Source organism: Lepus europaeus, chromosome 1 (assembly GCF_033115175.1).
Source record: "Lepus europaeus isolate LE1 chromosome 1, mLepTim1.pri, whole genome shotgun sequence".
NCBI classification, from domain to species: domain Eukaryota; kingdom Metazoa; phylum Chordata; class Mammalia; order Lagomorpha; family Leporidae; genus Lepus; species Lepus europaeus.
The window spans coordinates 183,224,167-183,249,732 of NC_084827.1; the positions used below are offsets into that span (position 1 = coordinate 183,224,167).

The 25,566-nt window shown below is 67.8% G+C and overlaps 2 protein-coding genes and 1 long non-coding RNA gene across 4 annotated transcripts; 2 read left to right on the top strand and 1 right to left on the bottom strand.

The window, feature by feature from the left end:
* The first annotated feature begins 1,553 nt into the window (after positions 1-1,553).
* On the top strand, positions 1,554-9,230 carry AGXT (alanine--glyoxylate aminotransferase). Its single transcript, XM_062194121.1, has 11 exons — positions 1,554-1,772; positions 1,852-2,044; positions 2,682-2,746; positions 3,600-3,700; positions 5,624-5,694; positions 6,170-6,254; positions 6,864-6,959; positions 7,553-7,622; positions 7,918-8,013; positions 8,428-8,556; positions 8,929-9,230. The coding sequence occupies exons 1-11, from the start codon at positions 1,608-1,610 to the stop codon at positions 9,034-9,036; spliced, it is 1,179 nt and encodes a 392-aa protein (XP_062050105.1). The 5' UTR covers positions 1,554-1,607; the 3' UTR covers positions 9,037-9,230.
* On the top strand, positions 3,884-4,135 carry LOC133761626 (uncharacterized). Its single transcript, XR_009866189.1, has 4 exons — positions 3,884-3,906; positions 3,941-3,957; positions 4,010-4,026; positions 4,061-4,135. It is a non-coding gene; the product is annotated as an uncharacterized LOC133761626 (long non-coding RNA).
* A 3,222-nt stretch (positions 9,231-12,452) lies between the features above and the next one.
* Positions 12,453-18,866, bottom strand: MAB21L4 (mab-21 like 4). 2 transcript variants are annotated; one of them, XM_062194108.1, is made up of 6 exons: positions 18,646-18,866; positions 17,642-18,199; positions 15,799-16,024; positions 14,834-14,987; positions 14,089-14,445; positions 12,453-13,415 (listed from the first exon to the last, which is right to left on the bottom strand). In XM_062194108.1, the coding sequence occupies exons 2-6, from the start codon at positions 18,123-18,125 to the stop codon at positions 13,323-13,325; spliced, it is 1,314 nt and encodes a 437-aa protein (XP_062050092.1). In that variant the 5' UTR covers positions 18,126-18,199; positions 18,646-18,866; the 3' UTR covers positions 12,453-13,322. The 2 variants fall into 2 exon arrangements, with proteins under 2 accessions (XP_062050092.1, XP_062050082.1); XM_062194098.1 differs by having other exon boundaries at positions 17,642-18,866.
* Positions 18,867-25,566: the final 6,700 nt, after the last annotated feature.

A 25,566-nucleotide genomic window follows, 5' to 3' on the forward strand; every position in this document is an offset into this window, starting at 1 on the left:
TCCCGTGTGACCATGAATGCGGGGCACAGAGCCACACACAGGGGGTCCTGCCCAGGAAAGGACATTTGCCCCGTGTCCCTCTCTGCCTCCCCTTCAAAGGGCGTCAGATCTGCCACGGGGGACAGGGCACCAGGCGCAGCAGTGTCGCCGTGTCCCTCACTGGAGCACCTGGGCTCAAGGCCCAGCTCCCGCTGAGGCACACCTGGGAGGCGGCAGTGGCGGCCCAAGTGCATGGGGCCCTGCACCCACATGAGAGACCCAGAAGCTCCCAGCTCCTGGCTGCAGCCTGGCCCAGCCCTGGCCATTGTGGCCATTTGAGGAGTGGACCAGTGGATGGAGGCGCTCGCTTGCTCTCTCTCTCTCTCTCACTGCCTTTCAATAGGTAAAACAAGTCTTCTTCTAAAAAAGAGAGAGATCTTTGCTTCCCTGCACGTGCGAGGTTCTGAGGGCTTGCCGGGCTGGGAGCAGACAGCTCTGCGGGGACCTGGAACGGAGGGCGGGGCTCGGCCTGGCCCGGCTCCTCCTCCTCCAGGGAGTCTTGGGGTGCATTCGTTACAGCCCATCACCCAGCCTGCAGAGGGGGCGCTTCAGTGGTCACATGGGGACCCATCCTCAGCACCCACCCTCTGCGCAGAGTACACAGGAAACATTGTTCAAAAGGTCGCGGGAGCAGGTCCCGGGTGAGTGGATGTCGGGCACGCGTGAGTGTGGGTGTGTGTGAGCACACTGGAGTGTGTGTGTGAGAGTGAGTGTGGGTGTGTGAGTGAGCACTGGGTGTGTGACAGTGTGAGTGTGCGCAGAGTGTGAGTGTGAGCACTGAGTGTGTGTGAGAGTGAGTGTGTAACAGTGGGAGTGTGTGAGGTGTGTGAGTGGTACATGAGTGAGCACTGAGTGTGTGATTGAGGTGAGCACGGAGTACAAGTGTGCACATGTTGAGTTGGCAGGAGTGAGTGTGAGTGGTATGTGTGCGAGCACTGTGAGTGTGTGACAGTGTGTGAGTGTGTGACAGTGTGAGTGAGCACTGAGGTTGTGACTGTGAGTGTGAGTGGATCAGAGTGTATGAGCGGTGAGTGTAAACACTGAGTGTGAGTGTATGAGTGTGTGAGTGGTATGTGTGTGAGCACTGTGAGTGTGTGACAGTGTGAGTGAGCACTGAGGGTGTGAGTGTGAGTGGATCAGAGTGTATGAGAGTGTGGGAGTGAGCGGCCATCTCCCACACACCATGCACATGTGTCTGCTAAATCGAACCTTGCCGCCAGCTAAGCCAGTGCCAGCAAATCTGCTGTCCTGTGTGTTTTTGCAAATAAAGTTTTATTGGAACACAGCCAAGCCTGAAACATTTGCTCTGTGACCCTCTGAGGGAAACGTCAGACCCCTGAGCTAAGCAGCAGGGAGGGGGAGCTCAGCCTCCTCCCCACCAGGACGCCCCCGCCCCCGCCCCCCTCTGATGTTGGCCCTGATAGGAAGGAAACAAAGGCGTGGGTGGCCAGGAGTCCATCGGCCAGGCCCCGCCTCCAGGTCATCACCGGGCTGGCTAGGAGACACCGCAGTCACCGGCCAAGGCCAGTGTGGCCCTGGGGCCCCAAGTGGCAGGTCGGGTGCAGACCATGGCCTCCCGCCAGCTGCTGGTGGCGCCCCCGGAGGCACTGCGCAAGCCCCTCTGCACCCCTCACCGGCTGATGCTGGGGCCGGGCCCCTCGAACCTGCCGCCCCGCGTGCTGGCGGCCGGCGGGCTACAGATGATCGGTCACATGCACGAGGAGATGTACCAGGTGGGCTTTGACGCCGGCCGCCTGCGGGGGGCCGCCTGGCCCCTGGGGGCCGCGTCTGACCTGTGCACCCCCACCCCAGGTCATGGACGAGATCAAGCAAGGCATCCAGTACGCCTTCCAGACCCGGAACGCCCTCACCCTGGCAGTCAGCGGCTCGGGACACTGCGCCCTGGAGACCGCCCTGTTCAACCTGCTGGAGCCAGGGGACGCCTTCCTGGTGGGAGCCAACGGCATCTGGGGGCAGCGGGCTGCCGAGGTCGGCGAGCGCATCGGTAAGGGAAGGCTGCCCCCACCCGCCTCGCCCGAGGCCCGGCCTGCTGCCTCCTCCAGGCAGGCGTCAGGGTGCTCCTGGGGCCTGGACCCTAGGGCTCAGCGTGCAGGGGGTCCCCGATCCGGAGCCCTGGGGGACAGCTCTGAGGGAAGCCCCCAAACCCGAGTCCTGCAGCCCTGTGGGACCCCACGCCCAGCTCTGCCCTGTGACAGGATGGGGCTCCCCTCACTTCCGGGAAACAGCTCCCGGGGGCTCCTGGGTGGGAGCCCCAGGGCAGGGGGCACGGGCAGCCTTCCACCCAGCACAGCGCCGGCCCCACAGGGCCAGGCTGGTTAATGGACAATCCGAGGCCCTTCGTGGATCCCCTGTCAGCAGGGACAGGCGGCCCCCAGCCCCCAGGCTCGGGCTCCTGTCACTCACTCATCACACCGTGGGGCGTCCTGAGGGACCCCCGTCTGGGTGCACAGGAGGCTCTGTCGGCTGTGGAGGAGCGAGGCAGGGGCGTCTGCAGCCCCGGCCCAGGAGAGCCCACCCCCGCTCCCCTCGTGTCAGCCGCCAGGCTGCGGGGCGGGCAGAGTCCCGGCTCTGCATGGCTGCCGGGGCCCCGGCTCTGACCCCCTCTCTGCCTCTGTGCCCAGGAGCCCGAGTGCACCCGATGATCAAGGATCCTGGAAGCCACTACACCCTGCAGGAGGTGGAGGAGGTAGGGGACCGGGAGGAGCCTTGGGGGTCAGCCCTGCAGGCCGGGCCGGGGCCTGGGCCCCCCAACCCCCAGTCCTTCCTAGCGTCTGTGAGTGACCACAGGAAGAGCAGGCTAGAGCTGGGAGCACGTGGGAAGACGGGAGGGGGGGCCTGGCAGAGACCCCGAGTCAGCCCTGGGGGCGGGAGGCAGGGTGATGGGTCCCTGACACTCAGGGTACCACAGCTTCCTCCCAGACCACGGGGACTCTGCCTGGCAGGGCTGGGAGGCTGGGGCCACGCCTCCTCCAGCAGATGCCCCTCCTGGAAAGGCCTCCTGCCAGGGCCCCCAGACCCCACCCACCCCCTCCTGCCAGGGCCCCCAGACCCCACCTACCCCCTCCTCCAGGGTCTCCCAGACCCCACCCACCTCCTCCTCCAGGGTCCCCCAGACCCCACCCACCCCCTCCTGCCAGGGCCCCCAGACCCCACCTACCCCCTCCAGCCAGGGCCCCCAGACCCCACCTACCCCCTCCTCCAAGGCCCCCAGACCCCACCTACCCCCTCCTCCAGGGTCCCCCAGACCCCACCCACCTCCTCCTCCAGGGTCCCCCAGACCCCACCCACCCCCTCCTCCAGGGTCCCCCAGACCCCACCCACCCCCTCCGCCCAGAGCATGGGTGCCCCCAGCTGTCCCCCACCTGACACAGCACCCACCAGGAGGGCCTGAGGTCACCAGGCTCCTGCTGGACCTTGTCCACACGCATTGAGGGAGGCTGCTGGGGGGACCCCACCCTGTCCTCACCTGCAAAAGTCCCTCCTGCAGGGTGCAGGGGACCCCTCTCAGCTGTGCCCCCAGCTGTCACTTCTGCCCTCAGTGCCTGGCCCAGCACAAGCCCGTGCTGCTGTTCCTGACCCACGGGGAGTCTTCCACAGGCGTGCTGCAGCCCCTCGATGGCTTCGGGGAGCTCTGCCACAGGTGAGCCCACCCCACAGGTGAGCCCACCCCACAGGTGAGCCTGCCCCACAGGTGAGCGCTTCCCACAGGTGAGCCTGCCCCACAGGTGAGCACATCCCACAGGTGACTCTGCCCCCACAGGTGAGCACATCCCACAGGTGAGCCTGCCCCACAGGTGAGCCTATCCCACAGGTGACTCTGCCCCCACAGGTGAGCCCACCCCACAGGTGAGCCTGCCCCACAGGTGAGCCTGCCCCACAGGTGAGCACTTCCCACAGGTGAGCCTGCCCCACAGGTGAGCCTATCCCACAGGTGACTCTGCCCCCACAGGTGAGCCCACCCCACAGGTGAGCCTGCCCCACAGGTGAGCCTGCCCCACAGGTGAGCACTTCCCACAGGTGAGCCTGCCCCACAGGTGAGCACTTCCCACAGATGAGCCTGCCCCACAGGTGAGCCTGCCCCCACAGGTGAGCCTGCCCCCACAGGTGAGCACATCCCACAGGTGAGCCTGCCCCACAGGTGAGCCTGCCCCCACAGGTGAGCCTGCCCCACAGGTGAGCCTGTCCCACAGGTGAGCACATCCCACAGATGAGCCTGCCCCCACAGGTGAGCCTGCCCCCACAGGTGAGCCTGTCCCACAGGTGAGCCTGCCCCACAGGTGAGCCTGCCCCACAGGTGAGCACTTCCCACAGGTGAGCCCTCCCCACAGGTGAGCCTGCCCCACAGGTGAGCACTTCCCACAGGTGAGCCTGCCCCACAGGTGAGCACTTCCCACAGATGAGCCTGCCCCACAGGTGAGCCTGCCCCCACAGGTGAGCCTGCCCCCACAGGTGAGCACATCCCACAGGTGAGCCTGCCCCACAGGTGAGCCTGCCCCCACAGGTGAGCCTGCCCCACAGGTGAGCCTGTCCCACAGGTGAGCACATCCCACAGATGAGCCTGCCCCCACAGGTGAGCCTGCCCCCACAGGTGAGCCTGTCCCACAGGTGAGCCTGCCCCACAGGTGAGCCTGTCCCACAGGTGAGCACTTCCCACAGGTGAGCCTGTCCCACAGGTGAGCCCACCCCACAGGTGAGCCCCCCCCACAGGTGACTCTGCCCCCACAGGTGAGCCTGCCCCCACAGGTGAGCCTGCCCCACAGGTGAGCCTGCCCCACAGGTGAGCACTTCCCATAGGTGAGCCCACTTCACAGGTGAGCCTGCCCCACAGGTGAGCCCTCCCCACAGGTGAGCCTGTCCCACAGGTGAGCACTTCCCACAGGTGAGCCTGTCCCACAGGTGAGCACATCCCACAGGTGAGCCTGCCCCACAGGTGAGCCTGCCCCACAGGTGAGCACTTCCCACAGGTGAGCCTGTCCCACAGGTGAGCACATCCCACAGGTGAGCACATCCCACAGGTGAGCACTTCCCACAGGTGAGCCTCCCCCACAGGTGACTCTGCCCCCACAGGTGAGCACATCCCACAGGTGAGCACATCCCACAGGTGAGCCTGCCCCACAGGTGAGCCCCCCCACAGGTGACTCTGCCCCCACAGGTGAGCACATCCCCAGGTAGAACACAGCCTAGAGCCGGGCAGGGGTGAGTGCTGGTGTGGAGGGTAGCAGGATGACCCGGCTGCCCGAGCCCCCATCCTTGGGCCTGGCCACACAGCATGGGGCGCAGACCTCTCTGGGGGCCCCACCCTGAGGATGGGTCAGGGGCTGGGGAGCGGGCACTGCCCCCCAGGTCTGCATCCCACAGGACGGGGCCTTGAGTGGAGCTGGGAGGGGTCCCAGAGCAGTCAGCGATGGGACCCCCATGGCCTGCAAGCCTGCATGTAGAGGTGACCACAGGACAGAAGGTGACACCCTGCCTCACCCATGAACAAGGCTCCCCAGCTGGCCGGGGCTGGCCAGGGTGGAGTCTGGGGGCCCTCCTGAAGGTCCCCCTCCGGCCCCTCTGCCAGGTACAAGTGCCTGCTCCTGGTGGACTCTGTGGCGTCCCTGGGCGGGGCCCCCATCTACATGGACCAGCAAGGTAAAAGAGCCCCTCCCCCGCTGGGGGGCAGAGGAGGGTCCTGGCTCCGCCCACACTGGGGTGCAGGGGACAGCACAGCTCTCAGGGGCAGGTCAGGCTCCAGGGGAAGTGACCCCCACGTTTGCTGGGCTGCCAGAGCCAGGCGGAGCCCGGTGGGGAGCAGCCTCTGGGGGTGGCGCTGGGGGGCCCTGAGGCTGCAGCCAGCAGTCAGGTGCAGAGAAGGGGCGGCCTCTGGTCTGCGTGGGGCCGATTTTCCCGTCTGGCCTGCATCCAGCAGATGTGTGTTCAGCAGGGAGCTCACAGCCGGGTCCCCTCGCTCCAAAAGAGAAGACCGAGGAGGGAGTCCCCAGTGCTCCTGGGCTGGCCTAAGCCCAGGCCTGAGATGCCAGCCCAGGACCCCTCCCCACTTGCCTGCCCAATCTGGGAGCCTGGCGCGGGGCCTGGGCGGCTGGGTGACCCTGCCTGCCGCCCCCAGGCATCGACGTCCTGTACTCCGGCTCCCAGAAGGCTCTGAACGCCCCTCCCGGGACGTCCCTCATCTCCTTCAGTGACAAAGCCAAGTGAGTGAGCCGAGGCCGGGCCCGAGGCAGGCTGGCCCCGGGGAGGGAGGGCCGGCTGGAGCTCTCGCCACCTGCCCTGCGCCAGGGACAGGGCCTTCCCGGGGGTCCCCCACTTCACGGGGAGGCGCAGCCCAGTGCGAGCACCAGTGGCCAGGGCTGGGGCTGGGCTCCGAGACATGGCCATTTGGAGTCAGTGGAAAACAGAAAGTTCGAGGCCCGCTGGTGTGCCATGGGGCCTGAGAGCAGAGAGGAGAGGGCCCAGGCAGAGCGCCCCCCCCTCAGGTGTGTGGGTCAGGGCCCTGTGGAGGAGGGGAGGCCCTGACCCCCTCCCAGCTTTGCAGCTCATACCCGGGTCAGTGGCAGCGTCCAGGAGAGCGGGGGCCCAGTCCCAGGCCCCAGCCTCGGCTTCCTGGTGTCATAGACTGGGTTGGTTTTGGCAGCACTGTGGGGCATCCTGTGTGCGAGTGAGTGGCCACCTCCCGTGAGCCGAGGAGAAAGGCAGGGTGACCCTGGGATGAGGGCAGGCAGCCGAAGCCAGGGCCACACCCAGGAGGCCCCAGGACAGGTGGCCCACTGGGACAGCTGCTTACACTGGTCCTTCCTCCCCAGGAGCAAGATCTATGCCCGGAAGACAAAGCCCTTCTCCTTCTACATGGACGTCCAGCTGCTGGCCAACATCTGGGGCTGTGACGGCAAACCCAGGATGTGAGGCCACAAGGGTGGGGCGGGGCGGGGCACTCGGAGTGCGCTGCCCCCAGGACTCACCCCTCTTATACAGTGGGCTCAAACCCCAACCAGTGCCCAGAGCGCACGTGAGCTCACCCTGCCAGGCCGTCCAGGGATCCTGCCCTGGCCTTCTGCCCTGGAGGTCTCATCCACCAAGCTGTCCCCCAGAAGTCCCCATGTACCCTCAGTGGGGCTGGGCCTGGCCCCAAAGGAGCAAGGGAACCAGGGTGCTGCAGGCGGCCTTGGCCACGTCCTACAGGGGGACCGGGCGCCAGACATCGTGCCCTGCCCCAGTGGGTGCCAAGAGGCCAGCGCCAGCTTCCTGGGAACACTGGGGCCCTCAGAGAGGGGTCTCGGTGGGGAGGGGGCGCCTGGCTCCGCGCCTTAGCCTCCCCTGCAGAGCGGCCAGGGCCCGCGCGCAGTCTCGCTCTCCCCAGCACTCCAGCCGCCCTTCCGACTGCAAGTCCACGATTCTGAATCCAAACCCCTCTGCCCAGAGGCCTGTGCTCCGGAGTCGAACACACCCAGCCACTGTCCCCCTGCGGCTGACGTGGGCCCCTCTTGTCCCCCAGGTACCATCACACCACACCTGTCATCGGCATTTTCGCCCTCAGAGAGAGCTTGGCCCTCCTGGTGGAGCAGGTGAGAGGGGCAGGGCCACGGCCCGGGTGCAGGGCAGCTGAGCAGCTGGGGGTGCCCGGGCCGAGGCCCCGCCTCCAGGAGGCTGCCTGCCTGTCACTGCCTCTGGCGACTCTGGGCGAGTGGCCGACAAGGACAGCCAGGGTCCTGGCTGAGACTGCTGTGGCCACCGAGCCACTGCTCGGAGCTGGGTTAGAGCCCTGGTGTCCCGTGTGCTGGACACCACCCTGGCCTGGGTGGAGGTGACCTCCTGTCACCCACCTCCCCCCAACAGTGGCCTGGGACCCTCTCCCCGCAGGGCCTGGAGAAGAGCTGGCAGCGACATCGTGAGGTCACCCAGTACCTGTACCGCCGCCTGCAGGAGCTGGGCCTGCAGCTCTTCGTCAAGGACCCGGTGAGCAGGGCCGCGTCCAGGGGGTCCTCACGAGGGAGGGGCCCCAGGGTTCAGCCTGCAATCCCCAGGGCAGTGAGGGCTGCTCTGCTGGGTCTCGGGACAACCTCCCCCAAGGCTGCCTGCCTACGAGTACCTGGGGACGCCAGGGATGTCCCAGCTGGAAGACCTGGACCTCGCTGGGCTCCAGCTCCAGGTTGGGGGCAGGGTCAGCTGACTTAGCCACGCCCCAGAGACCAAGCCCCAGGTGAGAAATGAAGCCCCTCGCCCCCCAAGGTGGGTGTGACCTGCCCAGGGAAGGACCTGGACAGGTGTCCCGAGGGCTGCAGGCGGCCCTGACGCCAGGCCGCTGTCCTGGCGGGGCCCCGCCCTCCTGGCCCTGTCGAGGGCCCACGAGGCTGAGCCAGGTCCCCGCAGGCGCTGCGGCTGCCCACGGTTACCACGGTGCTCGTGCCGGCTGGCTACCGCTGGAGGGACATCGTCAGCTATGTCATGGACCATTTCAGCATCGAGATCACGGGTGGCCTGGGGCCCTCCGCGGGCCAGGTGAGGGGCTCTCGCAGGCCAGGCTGGCCGGGGTGCTCACAGGGCCCGGAGAGCAGGGGAGTCCGGCCCCTCCCCCCTGGCTTGGTGGGTCACCGGGTGCCGCCTGTCCGGTTCCACCCAGAACATCCTTCCTTCCCACCCAATGGACTCTGAAGACCCGGCTGGGAACCCCACAGCGGGTCCCGCTGTGTCCACTGGAGGGCGACCTGAGTGGCCACCCCAACCCCGTCGCCACCTGGACTTGCAGTGGGCGTCCGCGGGGGCAGGGGCTGCCCTGGCCTGGGTCTTCAGAGGCCTCCCCGGGGGGCCCGCCCGGGTGCGCCCTGGCTGGTGGACCCCACCCGGGGGCTGAGTGCTGGTCTGTGCCCCCAGGTGCTGCGGATCGGCCTGCTGGGCTGCAACGCCACCCGGGAGAACGTGGACCGCCTGGCAGCCGCCCTGAAACAAGCCCTGCAGCGCTGTGCCCAGAGCCGGCTGTGAGCGCCCCCTGCTGCCCAGCGCACAGCCTGTGAGGTCCCCGCACCTGCGCGCGGGGGCCCCAGAGCACACGGCCCTGTGGGCTCGCCTGGCCCCGGCCCTGGCTGTCACAGGCATTTGGGGGTCTGAGCCAGTGCATGGAAGCTCTCCGTCCATCTGTCACTCTGCCTTTCAAATGAAAGAAAGCTGAAAGAACAGTTGCGTGGGGCCTCTGTCCTCGCCGTGCGGCCTCTGTCCTCGCCGTGCGGCCTCTGTTCTCGCCCTGGGGCCTCTGTCCTCGCTGTGCGGCCTCTGTCCTCGCCCTGGGGCCTCTGTCCTCGCCCTGGGGCCTCTGTCCTCGCCCTGGGGCCTCTGTCCTCGCCGTGCGGCCTCTGTCCTCGCCGTGCGGCCTCTGTCCTCGCCGTGGGGCCTCTGTCCTCGCCCTGGGGCCTCTGTCCTCGCCCTGGGGCCTCTGTCCTCCCTGTGGCTGGGCTGTGGGAGCGGCAGGTGGCCCCAGTGTGGACTCCAGCCCCAGGGTCTCACTGCCGACACTGCCCTCAGGAGCACACACCCCAAGGGCTGGCCGAGACCCCACTCACTCAGACAGGTGCATGGCCTGCCCACGAGTGCCAGGACCAGGCGCAGGGGTGGTTCCAGGCCCACCTGTGTGCTGAGGGGGGCCCAGCCCCTGCCCCCTCCTTTGCCTGGCTCCCACTGGCCCTCGACCCACCTTTCCCTTCTAGAAGTCTCTGATATACCAGCCATGCAGTCCATTCAGGACCAGGAGTGGGCCAGCAGCCTGGCCCCACCGTCAGGGTCCTCCCTGGTCCCAGGAGCCCCAGAGGATGTAGCACCTGCATCCCCTTGTGTGGCCACCCCATCGCTCTGGCCACAGGGCAGAGTCATGTGCCCTGGGAGGGCCCTGAGCAGGGGCCGGCTGTCAGCACAGACATCAGACCCCGGCCAGCACAGGACAGGGATCCAGATGGCTCCAAGGGGAGGGGCCGTCCGCAGGAGGCTGGAGCAGGGGCGGGGTGGGCAAGGCCGTGTGGCACTGGCCAGGCGTCTGTCCAGAGACCAGCCCTGTCTCAGCCTGGACTCCCCAGTAGCACACGCCGAGGCTGGGCGTGGAGGGTAAGTGATCTGCATGGGAAGACCCCTCCTGGGGAGGCCCCGCGCCCCGCACCCCAGCCCCTCCCTGGGCTATCTTGGCGGCCTCGCAGGGGTCCATCCGTGCTGACCGCATGCTCTCCCATGCGCCGGGTTCCTCCGCACAGCCGTGGGGACCGGACGTCTATCCCTGTGGTCCAGGGCTGCCCACCCCGCCTGGATGCTCCCAAGGCACTTCCCCACCAGCTGCAACCTGCCCGGCTGTGGGTGTTTGCGGCGGAGGCTCTGTGGGGCCGGCGCCCTGGTTCTGCTTGGGAAGGGAGTTGGGGGGTGCGGATCGTGGCCTGGGGCGTGACGCGGCGTCCTCCCTGGCGCAGCGCAGCCTCTGTCTTCAGCGGCGCCCCACCTGGCGAGCAGCTGCGTGAGTGTAGGCCTAGTGCACATCTCTGGACAGCGCCAGTTATGGTCTGAGCTTCTTTGTCTTTCATGGTGGACAGGAGAGACTTCTCCATACCCCAGACACCCCACACTTTGTCCCAGCATCCTCCGCCCGGTGGTGGCTCCCCCTGCTGGCAGAGAGCGTGAGTGCAGGGGCCCAAGCACTAGGTCCATCCTCCACTGCCTTCCCAGGCCATAGCAGGGAGCTGGATCAGAGGTGGAACAGCTGGGACTCGAACCAGCGCCCATATGAGATGCTGGCACTGCAGATGGTGGGTCAACCCACTACGCCACAGTGCCCAGGGGGTTTTCTTAGCGTATGTTTTCATCTACTTGAAGGCAGAGCAATAGAGAGAGAGAGACAGAGGGAGAGAGAGAGAGAGCTTCCATCTGTTAGTTCACTCCCTGAATGCCAGCAACAGCCGGGGCTGAGCCAGACCAAAGCCAGGAGCTGGGAACCCCACGCTGGTCTCCATGTGGGTGGCAGAGGCCCGAGCACCTGAGCCATCGCCGCTGCCTCCCAGGGTACAGGAGCAGGAGGCTGGATCTGAGGGAAGGGGCTGGCCTGGGGTGTGGGCATTCCACATGGCGGCTTCACCCGCTGCAGTGCGTGGCCCACCCCTGGGCGGTATAGCAGGTGCGTCTCACCAGGGCTGTGTAGCAGGTGCATCTTACCTGGGCTGTGTAGCAGGTGTGTCTCACCTGGGCTGTGTAGCAGGTGCGTCTCACCTGGGCAGTGTAGCAGGTGCGTCTCACCTGGGCTGTGTAGCAGGTGTGTCTCACCTGGGCTGTGTAGCAGGTGCACGCTCGGCTCGCTGTCCCCTGCGTCTCACCTGGGTGGTGTAGCAGGTGCGTCTCACCTGGGCAGTGTAGCAGGTGCGTCTCACCTGGGCGGTGTAGCAGGTGCGTCTCACCTGGGCGGTGTAGCAGGTGCGTGCCCAGCTCGCTGTCTGCTGCTGGCTTCCACCCCCATGCGCATCCCCTGCTTCACTCCCGCAGGCGTCCCTGCTCTTTTTCTAGCTCCATGGTGTGCTCAGCTCACTGAGCCACACACATCTCTGGTTTCCTAGCAAACTCCGCTGAGCGCTTTCTCTGCACACTGAGGTGAGTTCTCGCTGTTCTCGCTGTTTGAGCCGAGCAGCAGCCACTGTTTCCCAGGAGCCTTCTGCCGGCTCCCTGCCGAGGGCCCTGGGGGTGGGCACGTGAGACCCGCGTGTCCCGTGAGCTGCCCCGCAGGGGTCCTTCGGGTCCCCGCACACTGACTGACTGTTGTCTGCAGCTACAGTGCAAGCCCAGAGTGGCTGCTGCTTTGTCCATTTCTCTAAACTTCGCCGTTTGCAAAGCCCAGGCAGCACCCCCGCCCACCCGTGCACCTCCTGTCCCCCGCTTCGTGGCTCCAAGGACGCCCGCACCCCTGAGCTTGCGGAATCTCAGCTCAGACACATCCGTCAGGGGCCTGCACAGCATCGGCGCCCACGCCCATGGCCCAGCCTCATGGCCCTGCCCCACGGCCCAGCCCACACCCAGCTCACACACGTGAGGGTGGAGAGAGGCTGGGGTCACCCTGCGGGGACTTGATATCCAGGCTGCTGCTCCCTGAATGGACCTGTCCCCATGTTCCCTCTTGGCCTGACCATCCGTGTCCACTGTACCACGTGGCCTTCCCTGCCACCCAAAATGCGTGAGCCTGTGACAGGCAGCTCAGGTCACGGGGGCCCCGGGTGTGCCCAGGCCGGGGGCAGCTGCTCTTCAAAGAGCACAGTGGCACAGACACCGCTCCTGGCTGCAGACGTCGCCAACCCCGGAGCCCCACCCACTTGGGAGCCACGCCCTTCCCACAGCAGCCGGGGGCATCCCCAGCTCCGTGAGTCTCCAGAACCAGCAGGCCGCGTCCTGGCTCCTTGAGCCGGAGACAGGGTGTCAGCCGAAGGCCCTGGAGACACCAAGGGCCAGGGACCAAATGCATGGGGCAAAGCTACCCGGTGAGCGCCACGTCCTGGTCAGAGCCAGGCCCACACCCCCAGCACCCCGGGCGGCGGGCCGCGAGCCAACCCTGCAGCTCGTGCAAGGGCGAGTGGGCGGGGGAGCCGAGCCGCGTCCCCCTCAGGGCCAGGCCCCGCGTGGCAGCCACACCTGCTTCCCTCTGTGGGACCCTTGGTCATTCATCGTCCTGGGTGCTCACTGGAGCCACACCTGTGAGCCCAGCCTGCAGGGTGGCACCAGCTTCCGACGTCACCCCCAGGACGTGGGCTGTCCCCAGAGTGGACGTGGGGGAGGCCTTTTCTTCTTCTAGCACTCACCCCTGACCCAGACTCCACCCCCGAAAATGACACAGGGCCCTCTGGACCCCCACAAATCAGGTGGACCAAGAGGCGGTTGGAGGCAGGCACGAGGCCCTGGTGTCAGCTCAGCCGCAGTGCCTCGGCCCTCACGGGATAGGCTGGGGCTCCTCTGCCCAGGATCGGGCCCTCCCCAGGAGGCCCGGGGCGGACGCAGTGGGCACCTGCACAGGGGCGGGGCGGGGCTCCTGCAGGGCCCCCTCTGCCCGTCTTGTGGGTAGGGAGGTTCCGTGCCGTCGGCGTGTGACGAGGGGAAGCAAGGCCCACACACACCGGGTGCAGGCATGGCCTCTACTTTACTCAGGACTGAATGTGCCATGAGCCACCACCACCACCCCCCACCACGGGGCCACAGCCAGCCCTCGGCCTTTCCCGGCGTTCACGGGCAGGGCCAGGGTGGCCCCGGGGGGCGCCCCGCCCTGCTCAGCTCTCCCCAGCGCCCAGCTTCTTGGTCTTCTGGAAGACGCTGTGCATGGCAGAGACTCGGTCCTGGTCCTGGATGTTGAAGACCTGGAACTGAGGCCGGGCAGGGAGACAGGGTCAGGGACGTCTGGGGCCACCCCAGGGTCCCGGCGCCCGGAACTCAGCATCGACAGCTTGGCCTCCTGCCTCCCGCCCTCCTGCCCCCGGCCCTCCCGCCCAGGCTCTGCCAGTCATCCCGCAGGTGCACCGTGCCGGCTCCCTTCCTCACACACGGGTGCCCTACCCTGGCTGAAGCTGACTGCCAGGCCCCGCCCACACAGGCCTGCTGAGAGCCTGGGCTGGGGACGTGGGTGTAGCAGTGAAGCAGTGGGGGTGGTGACCCCCAGGAGGCGGTCAGCCCCCAGCAGGTGGCATTGGCTAAAACAGAGAAGCCCAGGCCATGGTGGCCATGGGGCCTCAAGGTCACTGCAAGGAGGGGACCAGAGATGGGGGAGGGGAACAGGGTGGGGGAGCGGAGGCTCTCGGAACACCGCCCCGGAGGTGTGGCCGTGGATCCCCACAGGGGAAGTGGGGCTCTGAGCGTGAGACTGGGGCCTCAGACGCCTGCCCCGGCGTCCAGAGAGCAGCCCTGGGCCCACAGCCCCTCCCATGGAGCCTGACTCCCTCCCCAGCACCCGCACCGCAGCAGCCGGACCTCACCTCCGGAGGCCGTGGCCAGGTGCCAGACCGGCTGCATCCCCACCCCCGTGCACCCCTGGCTGCCCACCTTGTCCAGCAGGACGTCGAAGTAGGCGGTGGCCCAGTAGGCGGGGTCGTTGGCCGGCAGCTGCAGCAGCGCCCTGATGCCGTGGCCGATGCGAGGGGGCGGGCAGCGGCCCAGGTGGGTGGCGTGGATACGCAGGGACGCCTCGGGCTGGCTGGCGAAGCGCTCCACGCGCGGGTACACGGCGTGCAGGTCCGGGCCCAGGGCCCCCAGCAGGTTGTGGGCGGGGCACAGCGGGTGGGGCAGGTGCTGGGTGGCCAGGCAGCTCAGCAGCACCACCAGCAGGCGGTACACGGCACCCTGCAGCTCCGCCCAGTCCTCCGGGGACGGGAACAGCGCCGAGGCCCACAGCAGCACCGCCTGCGGGGCGGCCGGTGAGCCCCTGGTCCACACCCTCCCCCACGCCCAGCTCTGCTCCTGTCATGACCCCCAGCCAGAGCCCCCCTCTGTGCTGGGTGGCACAGAGCCCCTTTGGGCCACGGTGCTGCCCGGCTGCTGTGGCCCCAGGGAGCCCCAAGAAGGGGACCGGCACTCTCGCCGACCCGAGCTCTGGCCAGCAGCGTCCCCAGCACCCGGCGCTCTGCGCCCATGCTTGTTACCAGACGCCCCATGACCCACAGCCTCCGGGGACCTCAGCATCCCCCAGCACGGAGCTGACTCCAGGCGCCCCTCCAGGCTGAGCTGCTGGGGCTCGAGGCTGTGCCCCTGCCCGCCGCCCCCCGGGCACAGGGTGAGGGCAGCTGCCTACCTTCAGGTGGCTGAAGCTCAGGCCGGGGCTCTGGCCGCCGTCCCGCCAGCTCTCGTGGTTCACCCTGTCCAGGACACAGAGCCCATCCAGCCTGTGGCCTGGGAGGGAGCCCAGAGCGTGCAGCAGCCTGGTGAGCAGGTAGTCCGTGGAGGTCCTGGAAGCCAGAGCCGCGGGCTGAGCACAGGGCCCCTCCCCCGGATCTCGACCTGGCCCGGCTGCCGGAGCCCCGGAACCCCGGGCCCCGCGTTCCCCAGGAGCCCCGTCCTCGGCAGCTGCTCAGTTCTCGGGAGCCTCCCGGGCCCGAGACAGGGAGGGACGTGGTGTGGACAGAATGACGTGTCTCAGACCCGCCGTGGGGAATGGCAGTGCCCGGCCGGGCTCAGAGCCTCTGCCCTCACCCCCAGTGCCTGAGGTGCTTGCTGGACGCTCAAAAGAGCAACTCAGGCCTGGAGCCCGGCCACACCCTGGGCCGCAGTCTTCGAAGTCTCGGGGCTGAGCCTCCCCCTTCACGCAGCTCAGCTGCCCGGCCCAGCCCTGCTCTGGGCGTGGGCGGCAGCCTGGCCAGCCCAGGCCAGCGGCACAGCCCACAGGGCCCAGGGGCTGCGGCAGGCAGAGGGCACTGCACGTGGCCACTGTCCACCGGGGTGGGGACAGGCTGCCAGGCCCCGTCCCCCGTGGTGCCTGCCCTGCTCTTTTCCCAGCGGCATGGGGCTGGCTCCCAGCCCCTGGTGTGGGGTCTCTGGGCCAGGGCCCCCTTCCTGCCCCTCCCAAACATCAGCTGGGGTGCAGATGACCCTCACAGCGTCCACAGCATCCTGGTTGCAGAGCAGGGGAGCCCGAGACTCGGTCATCTGGGCAGCCTGGGACTCCAGCAAGGCCCTCCCCGCGTGGGACCTGAGATCCCGACACCTCGGTGGGACACAGACATCCACGGGCAGGGTGGGCGGCTCCCAGCGGACACCTACCTCCAATGCTGACCGCTGGCCGGCACCAGGTCCACCCCGTGGCCAAGGATGCGCTCCAGGCTGCCCTCGGGCAATCCCGGTGACAGCTGGGCCCCCTCCAGGGCGGGCCCCCGGTGCTGCCTCCTCACCACGGGCACCACGTTGAAGCGGATCTTCCTCCAGCCGCCGGACACCAGGAGGGACAGGTGCAGCTGCTCCTCCTCCAGGCTGGCCGCACTCAAGGAACCTGCAACGGCCCGCCCCCACCCGCCAGCTGCCACTGCACAGCCCTGGCCCTTCGCTGCAGCCCCCAGCGCCACTGTCCCTCCGTGTGGACCTCTCTGACCTGGGTCTATCTGCCCCCCGAGAAAGGGCGCAGTGGCCCCAGGCCCCCGGAGTTTGGAAGTGGAGGCGCTGTCCACAACTGTCAGTCACACAAGGCAGCCAGCCACCCCTGGCCCCGCCACCCCTCCTGCAGCCCCGGGCTGGTCTCACCGGTTCCCAGGGCGGGGGCAGCCGGATCCCAGTCCCTCAGCTACGCTGGGTTTCCTTCTAAGCAAGCGCCAGGACCAGAGCCCGAGAGGCCCTGAAGCCCAGCTCCACCACCCGTGGTGTCGGCCTGGGGTGAGAGCAGCCCCAGGAGTGGGCTCCCCTGTGAGCGCCCACTGGGGACAGCCCTGTGGGGCCAGGCAAGGGGATGTGGCCCAGGAGGTGGCCAGAGGTCCCCACAGGGCAGCTGCAGGCTGGCCCCTAGTGATGACTCAGGCCCTGGGAGGCCAGGCACCGGCTCAGGACACAGGGCAGGTCTGGGGGAGGCCCTACTGGACCCCCGGCCCAACTGCACAGGTGCCGGCCATCCGTCTCCCCCCACAGGAAGATCCAGAGGGGGTGGCTCCTGCAGGGGGCTGTGGCCCTCACCTCACATGCCTCTGTGGGCTGCGCCAACCACCACCACTCACTGCCCCGCAGAGGAGGGCATGGCCGTGAGCTCCAGGGAGGAAGTGGCAGCCACGCCTGCCCCACCCAAGGGAGGCAGGAGGACCCGCCTCATCGCTCAGGGCCCACGGCCCCCGCCCCTGCCTGGGCCTGCTGCAGGCAGCCCACCGACTCTGGTCCCAGGTCACACCCACACGACCCCAGAAGAGGGAGGGGCCAGCACCTGTGTGTGGGAAAGCAGCCAGCATCCCGGCAGCACGGTAGCCCCTCCGCCACGCACACGTGAGGCCGTGACTGACAACAGGACCCCGTGTCCAGGACCACGCTGGGCGCTCCCGCAGAGCAGAGCAACCGTGAGATTCTGGCCGGTGAGAGAGCGGCATGGCCACCCCGCCAGGATGCTCACTGCCGCAGCCACAGCGTGACGCCGTCCCACGTGTGCAGAGGCGTCCTCTGCCTTCAGGGAGACGCTGGGCTGGGGAGCCTCAGAGCGCTGTTCCCAGCTCCCGAGACTCCAACAGGCACACCTGGCACGCAGCCAGGGACCACATGCCCACACACGTGTGTACATGCAGCTACACAGGACAATCACCCCTGCGCACACACGCCACGGGTCACACACGCGTGCTTCTGCACATTTGTAGACACCGCCGCTGTGTGCAGGTGCCCCTGGGAGAAAGCACACAGACACACACAAACCACCATGGCACACATACACACATACACATACATACACATACACCACCATGGCTGGTGCCCCTGGGAGAACACACACACATACATACACACACACACCCTACCGTGGCAGGTGCACTTGGGTGAGCACACACACACACACACATACACCACCATGGCTGGTGCCCCTGGGTGAGCACACACACAAACACACACATACACACACACACACACCCGTGCGTGGAGCCACTACCTGGGGGGATGAGGCCGTGGTGCCTGCAGTGCACAATGGCAGCCACCAGTAGCTCCCTGAGCACACGCAGGACCTTGCTGGGCACGATGTGGCCACAGCACTCGGCGTCAGCCTCGGAGCACGCGCTGAAGACGTCATCCGTCGTCCAGCACTCCAGGCCGGCCGTGTCCCTGGGGACACCCAGGCGGCAGCACCCAGGACCCTGGCCGGGCTCGGCGGCCTCGAGCTCCTGCACCAGGAGCGCCTGGGCGTCCACGCGCAGCGGCACCTGCACGTCCAGCGGGTCCTCCGAGGAGCGCAGGGCGAACTGGAAGGCCTCGGCGTCGCGGGAGTAGTCCACGAGGAAGCGGGCGTCCAGGGCCTGCAGGCGCTCCAGCACGGTGAGCAGCACGTCCTCCGCGCCCTGGAAGGCCTGCGCGCGGGGCGCCTGCCGCGACCGGGCGGCCTGCAGGTAGTGGTGCCAGGGGGACACCTGCACGGCCATGGCTGGGTCCAGGCGAGGGGCGGCTCCCCGCGCAGCGGAGTTCCAGTGACAGCCGGGCAGCCGCGGCTAAATAGCTGAACGGGGGCCAAGGCCTTCGCAGTGGGTGAGTCAGCCACCGGCCACCAGGAATGTCACCGCGGGCGGCGGGAGGCGGGGCCTGCTCACCACCCTCCGCCCACCTCCCTCCTGTCACTGCCCCACTCAGGCCCAGGGGCCAGCTCTCCGCCACCCCCACCCCCATAGCAGGAGGCACGGCCCTGGGAGTGGCGCTGCCAGGCTGGAGGGGACAGAGAGGCAGGCGGTGGCCACCCAGAGCCCCGTGTGGGAGCCGTCCTCTCTCCCAGGTGACTGGGAGCCCTCAAAGCCCTGTGCTCGCCCGAGGAGGGAGCCCCACCCTGGCAGAGCCGCAGCCTGGGTGTGGATCTGGCCTGTGCGTCCTGAGCCTGCCCACCTGGCCTGGAACCCTGAGGCTGCCCACCCTTCCCATCCCGGCCTCTGCCAGACGGGAGCCGGCACCCACCTGGCCTCGAGCTGGAGCTGTCTGGTGCTGGAGGAAGCAGCCAGGGTGGCTCCACCCCACCTGCTGGAGAGCCTTGCCCTGCCCGCCCCCCCCCCAACACACACCTGCAGGCACTCTGCAGCGTGGAGCAAGTCTTGACAGGCAGATAGGACCCGCCCCCATGACCTTTGGCCCCACAGCACCGGCAGCCCAGGCTCTCTTGTCTACAAACAGTGGACGTGGAGACGCCACCTGCAGCCGCTGGGCCGGAACCTGGGAGCTGCACTCCGCAGCCACTCAAAGCCCCGTCCTGCGTCTGCCCCCGACCCTGGTGACCCATCCCCCTCGGGGCACCCTGTGCCAGGACCCCCAACCTCCTGCCGTCTGGGGACACCTCTCTGGCCTGGCTCTGGGGTCAGGGGCCCACCTTGTGTCCATTGCAGTCTCCGCAGTGCCCCCCCAGCCCTAGCCCTCTGCTCTGCACCCCGGCCCAGACTCCCACTGCCACCCCGAGTCTCTCCAGGGTGTCCCACAGGCTCCTCCCCCCAGCAAGCACTGCGGCTGCTCCACACCCTTCCCCCGACACCCAGCTCCCAGATCCCAGCTCCTGCCCCAAGAGCAGGCCCCCACCCCACACAGTCCCGCTCCACCTCGCCCCTCCCCCACACCTCACCCTGTTTCCCTGGGGCCTCGCCACCCGCCTCTAAGGCAGACAGGGCTGGGGGCAGCGGCCGGGCCACGCCCTGGCTGCCCCTGCTTCGACCTTGGTCACCCACAGGATGGAGACTCCTCCCCTGGCCTCAGGAAGCCCCAGCTGGGCCAACGTGACCCCTGCTGTGGCCTGGGCTGCGACACGCTGTCCCTCGCGGATGCCCGCCAGCTCCTCAGCTGGACAGAGCCGCTTGTCCTGAGGCCCCTTCCGCTTTAGCTGAGGGGCCGGTGCCCTGAGGACCACACAGCCCTGGGTGAGCCACCCCCTTCCCTCCCAGGGCCCCGGCCCGTGGTAGATGCTCAGCCCCCGGGGTCTCCTCGGGGTGCCGGGGCTGAGCACAGTGCCGGTACAGAGCGGGCAGCTCCGGGGACGGGCCAGCAACGGCTTCCTGAAAGCTGCGCCAGTGGGGACCGAGCAGGCAGGGCCAGCAGGCGGGGGAGGCGCAGGCGCCCATGCGTGGCCTGCATGGGGCGCGTGCTTGTGTGGCCTGCGTCTCGGGGCAGCTTGGGGACCGGACCACAGATCCTGTATTTCAGGAATTCCCAGGTGTGCTGGGAGGGGTGCATGGGGAGGGGACGTCACACCTGAACAGAGTCCACGCACCCCAGGAAGCGCCAGTGGCAGGGCTGGCGCTGTCTCCATGGCAGCACTGAGCCCAGTGCTTCCTGAGCCCTGCAGTGGCCACTTAGAGTCAGCCCGAGTGTCCTGGGGCTGCTGTGACTGACCACAGGCCACCACGGGCCACCCAGACCTCCCCGGGCCACCACAGGCCACCACGGGCCACCACGGGCCACCCAGACCTCCCCAGGCCACCCGGGCCACCCAGACCTCCCCAGGCCACCACAGGCCACCCGGGCCACCCCGGGCCACCACGGGTGGTGCTCAGTTCAGGGGGACACGCAGAGGTCAGACCTGGGCACCAGAGGAGCTGTAGCCCCCGGGCGGCTCCGTGTGCAGATGGCAGAGAGGTGGGCGTGTCTACATCCAGCTGCGCGGCTTCCGATCCAGCTCCCTGCTAGCACACCCCGGGAGACAACAGGGGCGGCTCTGGTGCTTGGGCCCTTACACCCACGTGCGGGGCCCAGCTAGAGAGGGGAGTGAACTACTGGATGGAAGATTCTCTCTGTGTGTGTCTCCCCTCTCTTCAAATAAATAAATAAACTTAAAAAAAAAAAACCCTCTGCAGGTCGTGGAGGGGCAGCACAGCCAGGCTCCTGGACGCTGCTCCGGGTGGCGCCTTGTCCACCCAGAGCCCCGAGGGCCTCTCTAGGAAAGCAAATGTCCACACGGAACAGGCCCAGCCAGACAAGTCCTGACCCCAGGCTGCGCCCTGGGGCCCGACAGATATAGTGGCCGCACCAGGGGCAGGGGCCGGGGCCTGGGCCAGGGCCGGGGCTGGGGTGGGGCTGGGGCCAGGGGCAGGGCTGGGGCAGGGGCCAGATCAAGGGCCGGGGAGGGGGATGGGGCTGGGGCCCGAGCAGAGGCAGGGGCTGGGGCCAGATCAGGGCCTGGGGCCGGAGCAGGGGCTGGGGCATGGGCCGGGCCGGCCAAGCTGGGCACCTCTGCAGGGTATCCATGGCCGCCTCTGGCAGGGAGGCTGTGTTCTCACATCAGACACCTGCTCAGGGGTGGGTGGGTGTGGACCCCAGGGAACAAAGCAAGAGGAAGGACTGCCTCTGAGGGAATGCGGGGCCCCAGCTGGCCAACAGCTCCCTGCCCCGTGCTACAGGGGCCCAGGGCCTGCAGGGAGCTCTGGAGCTGCTCTGGGCCTCAGTCTTCACATCTGGAGGATGGGCGTGCGTGCGAGTCACTGCAGGAAACTTGGGCTGGGGTGGGCATGCTGTGGGCAGCAGGAGGGGTGAGGCCTGGCTCCAGGGACAGCTCTGGCCACAGCAGGCCAGAGGGTGGGACGTCTCAGCCCTTCTCAGGGAAGCCCGGGTGGTGGGGAAGAAGCAGCCAATTAAAATCCCTGCGAACAAGCAGGTCCTTCTGGCTGCGGCCGGCCAGCCCACGCTGCAGCCCCGAGGGGCTGTCTGGCCGGCGGCCCACACGGGCCACACCAGGAAGCCTGGGGCACCAGGAGTTCAACTGACGGAGCAGGAAGGTCATGAGGTCAGCGGGGCCGCGGCAGCTCAGCCTGGGGCCCCCCAGGAGGGCCCGGAGCAGCAAGGGCGGTGGCTGCCATCTGCCTCCACAGCGGGCCCAGCACACGCTCGGACCACGGGAGGCCCTGCGGCCCCGCCTCCCAGTGACCCCCACCTGCGCAAAGGCTGGACGGCGAGGGGCTTGGGAGGAGGACGGCCAGGCCCTGGGAGGAGCCCCCACCCACGCGAGGCTCCAAACACAGACCCCTGTGGGGTGGCCTCACCCCACCCCTCCCCCAGTGATGTCCTAGAACTGGGGCCTGAGGTGTGCAGAGCTCAGGAGTTGAACCACAGCACCGACCACGGCTGCCATCGCGGCCAGAGGGGACCCTGGGTCCTGGCGCCTGGGGATTGTGTGCTTCTCGGCATATGCAGGCGTGGGGGTGCTGCCTGCCTGGGTGCTGCCTCTCTGGGCGCAGGAGTAGGGTGGTGCTGCCTGTTCGGGAGCAGGTGTGTGTGTGGGAGGGTGCCTCCTGTCTGTGTTCTGCCTGTCTGGGTGCAGGTGTGTATGGAGGGGTGCCTCCTGTCTCAGTGCCACCTGCCTGGGTGCTGCTTGTCTGGGTGCAGGCGTGTAGGGTGCCTCCTGTCTGGGTGCAGGTCTGTATGGGGGGGTGCTGCCTGTCTCAGTGCCGCCAGCCTGGGTGCTGCCTGTCTGGGTGCAGGTGTGTATGGGGGGGTGCTGCCTGTCTGGGTGCAGGTGTATATGGGGGTGCTGCCTGTCCGGGTGCAGGTGTGGGGGGGGGTGCCTCCTGTCTCGGTGCCACCTGCCTGGCAGCTGCCTGCCTGGGTGCAGGTGTGTGGCAGGGTGCCTCCTGTCTGGGTGCAGGTGTGTATGGGGGGGTGCTGCCTGTCTGGGTGCAGGTGTATATGGGGGTGCTGCCTGTCCGTGTGCAGGTGTGTGGGGGGGTGCCTCCTGTCTCGGTGCCACCTGCCTGGCAGCTGCCTGCCTGGGTGCCGCCTGCCCGAGTGCGGTGAGCTCAGTGCCCAGCCAGCTGTGGGACCTGTGGCGCTGACACGCACTGCATCTGCCTCCTGTCCTCCCTCCTAGAAGCCATGGGCCTGGGGTTAATGGCGCGAGGGGAGCTGGGCGTGGCCAGGGTGGGCCAGTGCCCAGGAGGGGGTGCAGGGTGACTCACCAGGGGAAGCTGTGTGAGGCAGGGGGAACCGGAGCACACAGGGCACAGACAGCAGGCGCGGGGTCGGGCTGCAGCCCCTGCACGGGGTCTCCCCGCCTGGGCCCCAGGTGCCCCCTGCGTACACAGCAGGTTTTTGTTTGATTGTTAGTTGGTCTCTTTTTTTATAAGATTTATTTATTTATTTATAAAGTCAGAATTAGAAAGACGGGGAGAGACAGAGAGAGATCGTCCAGCTGCTGGTTCACTCCCCAGTTGGCCACAACAGCCAGAGCTGGGCCAGGCCAAAGCCAGGAACTTCATCCGGGTCCCCCACGTGGGTGCAGGGGCCCAAGCACTTGGGCCATCATGGCTGCTGTTCCAGGCCATTAGCAGGGAGCGGGACCGGAAGTGGAGCAGCCAGGACTCGAACCAGCACCCAAAAAAGCCAATGTCCACAGCCAGCCTGTCGGGGTTTTTGTAAACTGCCGTGCAAAAACAGAGCAGAGTTCACCACCTCAGCCATTTAGGTGCCTGGTTCAGTGGCACTGGCCCCTACACGCGGCTGCACAGCCGTCAGCTCTCCCTCCATGCCTGTGCCCAGGCACAGGACCGGGCCGTGTGGTAACTGACGCTCTGCTTGGCTGGTGCTGCCCACGGTCCCGTGTCCCAGCTGTCCCCTCCAGGGCTGTCCCCAGGTGCCCACGGCTGACACCCTGGACAAATTCATGGTGATGATGGGTGCTCCTTGTCTTGGCCCCGGGACCTGGCAGGACTGCCTCCGGCACAGGTGCCCATGTGCAGCCACCCCAGCCCAGCCCGCCCGGAGAACAGGTGCTGCCTGTGGGAAGGCCCCGTGCCCGCCGGTCTCACCTCTGCCCTTGCTCGCCCTCGCCGGGCTGCCGGGCACAGGGTGGTGCTGCTGGTGGCTCTGCGGCGGCCCCAGGGGACGGGTCACCTGCAGGGCAGCGCTCAGGTGGAGGGTGAGGACCTGCAGGAATGCAGAGCCTCTCTCGAAGCCTGCAGCCTCCGTGGCGGCCCGTCTGGCTGTCACCCTGCTGGAATCTGCTTCCTGTCTGTCTTGGTGACTCTGCGCCCCCAGGGACCAGCACCTCCTCTGCAGAGGCACAGCTGACCCAGGCCACAGGTGTGTCCCTCGGGTGCTGGACAGGAAGTGGCCGGGACCACGCCACGCATGCACCAAAACACAGCTGTGTCCTGGACTCGGCTCCGCACTTGCTGATGGCACTGCTGATGGGAACTGCCGATGGCACTGGGGCTGCTGCCCACGCGCTCGGGCGTCTGTGCCCACCTGCTCCGTCCACACCCGGAGCTGGCCCCATGGCTCCTGTCCCCTTGTGGGTCCAGCACTGCCAGAACTGTGGGCATTGAGGGGCTGCAGAGAGGACCACGGCAGACGGTCACTCTCAGGCCCAGGGCTGAGGCCAGTCCGGGAGCTCTCGTCTGGCCCAGCCGCAGCCCTGGTCAGGACGCTGGTGGTGCACACAGGGCCCAGGACTGCCCAGGGTGTCCAAGGGAGCCATCGCCCTGGGATGGAGACTCCCACAAGCAGGGACTGGGCTGGACAGCTTACAGGGCACTGCTCACACAGAGGTGCCAAAAATGGGCAGATGTCACCCTGGCCTCTGATCCACACAGGAGCCCCCAAGGGCCCCTCCCCTGCCCAGCCCCAGAGCAGGGACCAGACGCCAGGCCGGGGCTGCCTGTGTCACTCCATGCAGGGGCTGCAGGGGCTCTGACGGGGCTTCTGCCTCAGGGCAACAGGATGCCATCCTCTGGCAGGTGGCCCTGGATGGATGCCCCAGCCTCCACCCCACCCCAGGAGCTCACCCTGGAGGGCAAGGCCACAGCCCCTGGGCCCTGGACCTCAGCTCCCTGTGGCTCACCAGGGTCCAGTCCTTGGGCAGAGGCCCTGGGGCGCAGGTGGTTGTGGTGCTGGGGAGAGCCTGGAAGGCTGCAGAGTCTGAACCTGGAGCACAGGTCAGAGGTCAGCACTGGCCCAGAGCCACCATCAGAGGCACTGAGCAGGCCCCCGTGCCCTGGCACTGTCCAGTGAACCCTGGCTGCAGATGTCAAGTAGGGCTTTGTCCAGCCAGCGAGCCTGGCCTAGCCCCCAAGGGACACCCTGGCCACTGTGCCCTCAGCCCTGGCCATGGGCGTTTCATGGTGTTGGGGAGGGGGCTTCCTCTTTGCAAGAGACCTCCCTTTCCCGAATGTCAGTTCTGAGAGGTGGTCCCGGCAGGCCTGGGGTCGGACATGCTGACCAGCCCAGTGGTCACCGTCACCGCCTGGGCCCCCTGGCTGTGCTAGGAGGCAGGGGTGAGGGCACCTGCCAGTCTGCAGCCGGCTCTGAGGGCTGTGAGGACACCAGTCTTGGTCCCTGAGCGGGGGGCTCCCCCAGAGGGGCTGCACCAGCACCAGCCAGCAGGAGGTGCCCTCTCGGGACGAGCAGTCTCAGGGGAGGGGACAGAGCGGCGTATGCAGCACAGACAGCCTGGGGGCAGCAGCGACGGGGGGCCCCAGGGCTCCAGGGACAGCCCCTCCCGCTCCAGCCTCAGTGGCCCCTCTGCCTCGCCACCCACCACCCGCCCTGAGTTCCTGGCACAGCTGCAGCTCAGGGCCGTGGGTGGCAGGGACTGGAGGTTTGTGCTGTGTGCCTGGTGCGTGGCTGCTGGGCGCATGGGGGCTCTTGGGAGGCCGTCCCGGGTGTCCTCACTCAGGATGGCCTCGCTGGGTCTCCAGGGACACAGCTTGCAGCCAACAGAACTCTTTGGTCGCCATAGCAACAGGGCCCGCATGCCTGTTTCCAGGGAGACCCAGCCCTCAGCGTCCTGGTTGCTGGGCAACGCCCACAGCTCCAGTGACCGCACGAAGGTGTCCGGGCGTCCAGGTGCCGGGCAGGTGTGGGGCCGGTGCACCAGGAAGGCGTCTCTGAGCCCTGCCTCTGGCCACC

Excerpts from the sequence above, each read along its gene's own strand:
- AGXT (XM_062194121.1), top strand. The coding sequence starts at position 1,608 with ATGGCCTCCCGCCAGCTGCTGGTGGCGCCCCCGGAGGCACTGCGCAAG. Across the intron at positions 5,695-6,169 it reads CATCTACATGGACCAGCAAG|GCATCGACGTCCTGTACTCC; the intron begins GTAAAAGAGCCC and ends TGCCGCCCCCAG. Across the intron at positions 8,014-8,427 it reads AGCTCTTCGTCAAGGACCCG|GCGCTGCGGCTGCCCACGGT; the intron begins GTGAGCAGGGCC and ends AGGTCCCCGCAG.
- MAB21L4 (XM_062194108.1), bottom strand. The coding sequence starts at position 18,125 with ATGGCCGTGCAGGTGTCCCCCTGGCACCACTACCTGCAGGCCGCCCGG. Across the intron at positions 16,025-17,641 it reads CCACGGCCTCATCCCCCCAG|GTTCCTTGAGTGCGGCCAGC; the intron begins GTAGTGGCTCCA and ends GGGCCGTTGCAG. Across the intron at positions 14,988-15,798 it reads GCCAGCGGTCAGCATTGGAG|GACCTCCACGGACTACCTGC; the intron begins GTAGGTGTCCGC and ends TCTGGCTTCCAG.